The sequence below is a fragment of the Mandrillus leucophaeus genome, unplaced genomic scaffold (assembly GCF_000951045.1).
Source record: "Mandrillus leucophaeus isolate KB7577 unplaced genomic scaffold, Mleu.le_1.0 Scaffold255, whole genome shotgun sequence".
Taxonomy (NCBI): Eukaryota; Metazoa; Chordata; class Mammalia; order Primates; family Cercopithecidae; genus Mandrillus; species Mandrillus leucophaeus.
Window position 1 is genome coordinate 2,701,931 of NW_012102643.1, and position 8,975 is coordinate 2,710,905.

General features: G+C 44.2%; 1 protein-coding gene across 1 annotated transcript in view; it reads right to left on the bottom strand.

Annotated features, from left to right (window-relative positions):
• Window positions 1–741: 741 nt before the first annotated feature.
• WFDC2 (WAP four-disulfide core domain 2) overlaps window positions 742–8,975 on the bottom strand; it is an 11,589-nt gene continuing 3,355 nt past the window's right edge. The window contains exons 3-4 of the mRNA XM_011983819.1: window positions 2,178–2,330; window positions 742–903 (exon numbers count right to left, since the gene is read on the bottom strand). Coding sequence (XP_011839209.1) covers window positions 2,179–2,330 — 152 coding nt within the window. The 3' untranslated portion in view covers window positions 742–903; window position 2,178. The remainder of the gene's footprint in view (window positions 904–2,177; window positions 2,331–8,975) is intronic.

An 8,975-nucleotide genomic window follows, 5' to 3' on the forward strand; every position in this document is an offset into this window, starting at 1 on the left:
AGAGAGGATGGAGAGGAAGGAATAGAGGAGAGAGAAAGAATAGAGTGAGGCATAGAGGGGGAATAGAAAGGAAAAGAGGAAGAAACAGAGAAGGGAGAGAGAAAGGATTGAGAGTTGGGGATACACATCTGAAAAGAAACACAAGAAACTGAGAACAATTGTTGTCTCCATAGAAAACAACTTGGTGGCTGGGGTGGAAGGTGGAGGCAGGGGGTAAAGGGTGAAAGACACTTTTCATTGTATATCTTTTCTTAATCTTTTGAGTTTTGATGCATATGACTATATTACTTATATAAAATAAAACTTTGATTTAAAGTATCAACAAGAGAGGATCCTGGCTTTGCCATCTTTCTGTGTGGCCACTGGCAAGTAACCTCATGGAGTCCAGGTCTATGACAGGGGTATGTTGTTTACCACTCTGGGGACTGTTTTGAGGAGCCAGAGGATCTCATAAGCAAACCTCCCAGCACTGTGTCTGGCACCTGGTACATGCTGCTGCTATTATCAGCACCCCCAGCAATGAATCTGAGTGACTTTGGAAGCATCCCACCACCCGTCTGAGCCTCTGTTTTCTCATCCATCCCCCTGGAGGAATAATGACCAGATTCACAGGGTTGGTGCAAGGATCCGCCAGGAGAGTGCTAACACCTACCAGTCTCTTTCATGCCTGGATGATCTGGTCACACCCTTAACACTTGCCCACCCACCTCAGCCCAACTCAGGGGAGACAGAGACAGAACGTGCTGAAAGTGGTTACTTTATTGGTTGGAAAAGGGAGAAGCTGTGGTCAGCCCAGGAGGGAATACAGAGGTCAGAAAAAGGGGAGGGCAGGTGGGCTGGAACCAGATGCAGGGCCAGGCAGAAACTTTCTCTCCCCACTGCTCAGCCTGGTGGTGGCTGGAGCTGGAAGAAGAAAATCACAACAACACCATCGACAACAATATCCATTAGATTAGGCAAGAGTACCTGCAGCTTAAATCCTACACCAGCTCCTTGACCCCACCCCATCCCACACACCCATGCAGCAAAGCCTCACCTTCTGGGGGGGCCTGCTTGCATTTTCTACAGATTCTAGACATACTCTTCTCCTTCAGACCATCCCTAGCAGGCACCTGGGTATACTGTGGTCCCGGATGTCCACTGTGGCCTTCCTGAGGGACCATGGCCATTTCTTTCCCTAAGAATCCCTCTACTATTAGGAAGTTCTGCCATGCCTTCATTCCTTAGGTTTAAATGGGATTATCTGATCCATTAGATCTTATTTAGCTGCATTTTATAACCAAGATAACTGTGACTCAGGGAGGTGAAAGGCTAGGTAAGTGTCAGAGCTAACATTTGAACCTGGGTCTTCTTGACTGCAAAGCCTATCCATGCAGTTGGCATCTGAGAGCTCTGGCTTCAGGGAGACCATAGCTTAGTTTAGAGAAACCATAGTTCCCTCTCGGGCACCAAGAGCACACCCCCTCTCTGGGCTTCAGTTGCTCACCTGTGCACTATTGAATTCTATCAGTTATCTTCAGATTCCTTTGCTGAGAAATTGTTAAAAGTAGCACATGAAAACCACAAGATTTCAGCCCAAGGGTACCACCAAGCTCTTGCTTTTTTTTTTTTTTTTTTTTTAAATTTGAGACGGAGTTTCGCTCTTGTTGCCCAGGCTGGAGTGCAATGGTGACATCTCGGCTTACCACAACCTCTGTCTCCCAGGTTCAAGCAATTCTCCTGCCTCAGCCCCCTGAGTAGCTGGGATTACAGGCACCCACCACCAAGCCCATAAAGGTTTTTTGGTTTTTGTTTTTTGGTTTTTTTTGGTTTTTTGGGGGGGTATTTTTAGTAGAGATGGGGTTTATCCATGTTGGTCAGGCTGGTCTTGAACTCCCGACCTCAGGTGATCCACCCACGTCAGCCTCCCAAAGTGCTGGGATTACAGGCGTGAGCCACCATACCTGGCCAAGCTCTTGCTTATTCTGTTCCCTCCACCTGAGACAGCCTCCCCATGCAGCTCATCAGACTGCCCACCTTTTACTCTTCGTTTAGAACAGGCTGAGGGTCACCCCTCTGGTATACCTTTCCCAACTGTCTCTGCAACTAACCTCCCTTCACCTCTGCCTGGGTGACGTTTTCTCCTGTTTCTCACAACACCTGGCCATCAATGTGCTTTCTGTCTCCCATTCACCTACCTCAGAAATTGGGAGTGACACAGGACACTTTCCCACAGCCATTGTGGCAGCATTTCATCCGGCCAGGACACTGGCTGTCCACCTGGCACTGGTCCCGACAGAGGCCGAGCTGGGGGAAGTTACTGTTCACCTGGGGGCAGGAACCCTCCTTATCTGGGTAGAAAAAGGAGTAAGGGTAAGTGGGCAGAGGGGATACAGGGAGGTTAAGTTGTACTTGCAGCATGCTCCCCCTACTGCCCCTCACTTGGCTTCACATACAGCAGAGCTGCCTGCCTGAGTCCATCTTGGGCACCTAAGGAGGCCCAGAAAGATCACCTGCAAATCCCTCCTCCTGCTCCCCAGTGGAATCACAGGACCTCAGCTTGAGTCCCAACTCTGTCTTTGTGGGACTTTATGGCCTAGAGCCAGAAATCTCCCAGAGCCTCTGTGTCTGGGTGTCAGCGGAACCAGTGCTAATTACAACACAGGGTTGTGAAAGCAGTGGAAACAAACATATTATTTCTCCCTGAAATATCAAAATACTCTGTAGTTATAATGAGAAATTATAACAGTGAACACTTAATTAGCTCTTACTACATGCCAGGTATTATGTTAAGCCCCTAACATATATTAACTCTTCTAATTCTCAAAATAATCCTAAAAGAGGGGGAGGGATCTGTTAATATTTCCTTGTGTTACAAGTGAGGAAACTAGGCACTGAGAAGTTAAGTAATTTGCCTAAGGTCACACAGAATTGAGGCAGAATTTGAACCCCAAGAAATCTAGCTCCAGAGTCTATGCGTTAACCGCTGGTGCCATGGTTAAGCACTATGCTGCCACTTAAAGTATAAAGTACAGTACACATGTGAGGGGTTACACACTTATAATCTTCACTCATACCCATAAACCTAATCCCAGTTACAGTCTCTCAGCACTGTGACCCTCCAAATACACTCATTCATCCATGCAGAGAGAAACCACACATCCTTCCACTAACACACACACACACACACACACACACACACAAACAATCACACTCCACTTCCTGGTTAGATAGAGGGGAGCCAGGCCCAGGCAAATCCATTCGTCAACTGAGGGACATCTTGGTTGCTTCCAACTTTCGGCAGTTATAAATAAAGCTGCTATAAACGTGCAGGTTTTTGTTGTAAAACACAGGCACAGAGTTGGGTGATTAGCTACAGAGGACAATGAAAGTGGCCGACAGATCACCGGGTGTGGTGGCTCACGCCTGTAATCCCACACTTTGGGAAGCTGAGGCGGGTAGATCATTGGAAGTCAGGACTTCGAGACCCCCCTGTGTACTAAAAATACAAAAAAATTAGCTGGGCATGGTGGCATGCACCTGTAATCCCAGCTACTTGGAAGGCTGAGGCAGAAGAATCTCTTGCACCCAGGAGGATGGAGGTTGTAGTGAGCCAAGATCATGCCACTGCACTCCAGTCTGGGCGACAGAGCGAGACTCCATCTTAAAAAAAAAAAAAAAAAAAAGATTTAGGTTCAGCTTTCAAGATGGCCGGATATCCAGTCTGCAGCTCCCAGTGAGATCAACGCAGAAGGCAGGTGATTTCTGCATTTTCAACTGAGGTACATGGCTCATCTCATTGGGACTGGTTAGACAGTGGGTGCAGCCCATAGAGGGCAAGCAGAGGCAGGGTAGGGTGTCACCTCACCTGGGAAGCCCAAGGGGTCAGGGAACTCCCTCCCCTAGCCAAGGGAAGCTGTGAGGGACTGTGCCATGAGGAATGGTGCACTCTGGAGCAGATACTATGCTTTTCCCACAGTCTTCGCAACCCACAGACCAAGAGATTCCCTCGGGTGCCTACACCACCAGGGCCCTGGGTTTCAAGCACAAAACTGGGTGGCCATTTGGGCAGACACTGAGCTAGCTGCAGGATTTATTTTTTTTTCTTTCATACTCCAGTGGTGCCTGGAATGCCAGTGAGACAGAACCATTCACTCCCCCAGAAAGGGGGCTGAAGCCAGGGAGCCAAGTGGTCTAGTTCAGTGGATCCCACCCCGACAGAGCACAGCAAGCTAAGATCCACTGGCTTAAAATTCTCGCTGCCAGCACAGCAATCTGAAGTCAACCTGGGACTCTTGAGCTTGGTTGGGGGTGGGGCGTCCACCATTACTGAGGCTTGAGTAGGCAGTTTTCCCCTCACAGAGTAAACAAAGCCACCCGGAAATTCAAACTGGGCAGGGCCCAGTGCAGCTTGGCAAAGCCGCTGTAGCCAGACTGCCTCTCTAGATTCCTCCTCTCTGGGCAGGGCATCTCTGAAAAAAAGGCAGCAGCCTTAGTCAGGGGCTTATAGATAAAACTCCTATCTCCCTGGGACAGAGCACCTGGGGGAAGGGGCAGCTGTGGGCATGACTTCAGCCTGCCTGCCGGTTCTGAAGAGAGCAGATGATCTCCCAGCACAGTATTCGAGCTCTGCTAAGGGTCAGACTGCCTCCTCAAGTGAGTCCCTGACTTCTGTGTCTCCTGACTGAGAGATACCTTCCAGCAGGGGCTGACTGACACCTCATACAGGAGAGCTCCAGCTGGCATCTGGCAGGTGTCCCTCTGGGACAAAGCTTCCAGAGGAAGGAACAGGCAGCAATCTTTGCTGTTCTGCAGCCTCCGCTGGTGATAGCCAGGCAAACAGGGTCTGGAGCGGACCTCCAGCAAACTCCAACAGACCTGCAGCTGAGGGGCCTGTTAGAAGGAAAACTAACAAACAGAAAGGAATAGCATCAACATCAATAAAAACAACGTCCACTCAGAAATCCCATCCAAAGGTCATCACCATCAAAGACCAAAGGTAGATAAATCCATGAAGATGGGGAGAAACCACACAAAAAGGCTGAAAATTCCAAACACCAGAACACCTCCTCTCCTCCAAAGGATCACAACTCCTCGCCAGTAAGGGAACAAAACTGGATGGAGAATGAGTTCGACGAATTGACAGAAGCAGGCTTCAGAAGGTGGGTAATAACAAATTCCTCCAAGCTAAAGAAGCATGTTCTAACCCCAATGCAAGAAAGCTAAGAACCCTGGAAAAAGGTTAGAGGAATTGCTAACTACAGTAAACAGTTTAGAGAAGAACATAAATGACCTGATGGAGCTGAAAAACACAGCACAAGAACTTCATGAAGCCTACACAAGTATCAATAGCCGAATTGATCAAGCGGAAGAAGAATATCAGAGATTGAAGATCAACTTAATGAAATAAAGCATGAAGACAAGATTAGAGAAAAAATAATGAAAAAGAATGAACAAAGCCTCCAAGAAATATGGGACTATGTGAAAAGACCAAACCTATGTTTGATTGGTGTACCTGAAAGTGACGGGGAGAATGGAACCGAGTTGGAAAACACTCTTCAGAATGTTATCCAGGAGAACTTCCCCAACCTAGCGAGACAGGTCAACATTCAAATTCAGGAAATACAGAGAACACCACAATGATACTCCTTGAGAAGAACAACCCCAAGACACATAATCATCAGATTCCCCAAGGCTGAAATGAAGAAAAAAATGTTAAGGGCACCCGGAGAGAAAGGTCGGATTACCCACTATGGGAAGCCCATCAGACTAACAGCAGATCTCTCTACAGAAACCCTACAAGCCAGAAGAGAGTGGGGGTCAATATTCAATATTCTTAAAGGAAAGAATTTTCAACCCAGAATTTCATATCCAGCCAAAGTAAGCTTCATAAGTGAAGGAGAAATAAAATCCTATATAGACAAACAAATGCTGAGAGATTTTGTTACCAAAAGGCCTGCCTTACAAGGCCTCCTGAAGGGAGCACTAAACATGGAAAGAAACAACTGGTATCAGCAACTGCAAAAATATACCCAATTGTAAAGACCATCAACGCTATGAAGAAACTGCATCAACTAATGGACAAAATAACCAGTTAGCATCATAACGGCAGGATCAAATTCACATATAATAATATTAACCTTAAATGTAAACAGGCTAAATGCCCCAATTAAAAGACAAAGACTGGCAAATTGGATAAAGAGTCAAGACCCATCGGTGTGCTGTATTCAGGAGACCATCTCACGTGCAAAGACACATCGGCTAAAAATAAAGGGATGCAGTAACATTAACCAAGCAAATGGACAGCAAAAAAAAAAAAAAAAAAAAGCAGCAGTTGCAATCCTATTCTCTGATAAAACAGAGTTTAAACCAACAAAGATCAAAGGAGACAAAGAAGGGCATTAAACAATGGTAAAGGGATCAATGCAACAAGAAGAGCTAACTATCCTAAATATATATGCACCCAATACAGGAGCATCCTGATTCATAAAGCAAGTTCTTAGAGACCTGCAAAGAGACTTAGACTCCCACACAATAATAGTGGAAAACTTTAACCCCCACTGTCAATTTAAGACAGATTAATGAGACAGAAAATTAACAAAGATATCTAGGACTTGAACTCAGCTCTGGACCAAGTGGACCTAATAGACATCTACAGAACTCTCCACACCAAATCAACAGAATGTACATTCTCCTCAGCACCACATCGCACTTATTCTACAACTGACCACATAATTGGAAGTAAAACACTACTTAGCAAATACAAAAGAACGGAAATCATAACAAACAGTCTCTCAGACCACAGTGCCATCAAATTAGAACTCAGGATTAAGAAACTCACTCAAAACTGCACAACTACATGGAAACTGAACAACCTGCTCCTGAATGACTACTAGGTAAATAACAAAATTAAGGCAGAAATAAATAAGTTCTTTGAAACCAATGAGAACAAAGACACAACATACCAGAATCTCTGAGACACAGCTAAAGCAGTGCTTAGAAGGAAATTTATAGCACTAAATGCCCACAAGGGAAAGCAGGAAAGATCCAAAATCGACACCCTGACATCACAATTAAAAGAACTAGAGAAGCAAGAACAAACAAATTCAAAAGCTAGCAGAAGACAAGAAATAACTAAGATCAGAGCAGAACTGAAGGAGATAGAGACATGAAAAATCCTTCAAAAAAAAAATCAATGAATCCACAAGCTGGTTTTTTGAAAAACATCAACAAAATAGACTGCTAGCCAGATTAATAAAGAAGAAAAAAGAAAAGAATCAAAGAGACACAATAAAAAATGACAAAGGGGATATCACCACTGATCCCACAGAAATACAATCTACCATCAAAGAATATTATGAACATCTCTGCACAAATAAACTAGAAAACCTAGAAGAAATGGATAAATTCCTGGACACATACACCCTCCCAAGTCTAAACCAGGAAGAAGTCAAATCCCTGAATCGACCAATAACAAGTTCCAAAATTGAGGCAGTAATTAATAGCCTACCAACCAAAAAAAGTCTGGGACCAGATGGATTCACAGCCGAATTCTACCAGAGGTACAAAGAGGAGTTGCTGGTACCATTCCTTCTGAAACTATTCCAAACAACAGAAAAAGTGGGACTCCTCCCCAACTCATTTTATGAGGCCAGCATCATCCCGATACCAAAACCTGGCACAGACACAACAAAAACAAAAACAAAAATTCAAGTCAATATCCCTGATGAACATCAATGCGAAAATCCTCAATAAAATACTAGCAAACCGAATCCAGCAGCATATCGAAAAGCTTATCCACCACGATCAAGTTGGCTTCATCCCTGGGATGCAAGACTTCAAGCTAAAACACTCAATAAACTAGGTGTTGATGGAATGTATCTCAAAATAATAAGAGTTATTTATGACAAACCCACAGCCAGCATCATACCAAATGGGCAAAAGCTGGAAGCATTCCCTTTGAAAACTGATGCAAGACAGGGATGCTCTCTCTCACCACTCCTATTCAACATAGTATTGGAAATTCTGGCCAGGGCAATCAGTCAAGAGAAAGAAATAAAGGGTATTCAATTAAGAAAAAAGGAAGTCAAATTGTCCCTGTTTGCAGATGAAATGATTGTATATTTAGAAAACCCTATTGTCTCAGCCCAAAATCTCCTTAAGCTGATAAGCAACTTCAGTAAAGTCTCAGGATACAAAATCAATGTGCAAAAATCACAAGCATTCCTATACACCAATAATAGACAAACAGAGCCAAATCATGAGTGAATTCCCATTCGCAATTGCTACAAAGAGAATAAAATACCAGGAATATAACTTACAAGGGAGGTGAAGGACGTCTTCAAGGAGCACTACAAACCACTGCTCAATGAAATAAGAGAGGATACAAACAAATGGAAAAACAATCCACACTCATGGATAAGAAGAATCAATATCATGAAAATGGCTATACTGCCCAAAGTAATTTATAGATTAAATGCTATCCCCATCAAGCTACCACTGACTTCCTTCACAGAATTAGAAAAAAACGACTTTAAATTTCATATGGAATAAAAGCCCACATAGCCAAGACAATCCTAAACAAAAAGAACAAAGCTGGAGGCATCACGCTAACTGACTTCAAACTATACTACGAGGCTACAGTAACTGAAACAGCATGATACTGGTACCAAAACAGATATATAGACCAATGGAACAGAACAGAGGCCTCAGAAATAACACTACACATCTACAACCATCTGATCTTTGACAAACCTGACAAAAACAAGCAATGGAGAAAGGATTCCCTATTTAATAAATGGTGTTGGGAAAACTGGCTAGCCATACGCAGAAAAGTTAAACTGGACCCCTTCCTTACACCTTATACAAAAATTAACTCAAGATGGATTAAAGACTTAAATGTAAGACCTAAAACCATTAAAACCCTAGAGGAAAACCTAGGCAATACCATTCAGGACATAGGCATGGGCAAAGGCTTCATGACTAAAACACCAAAA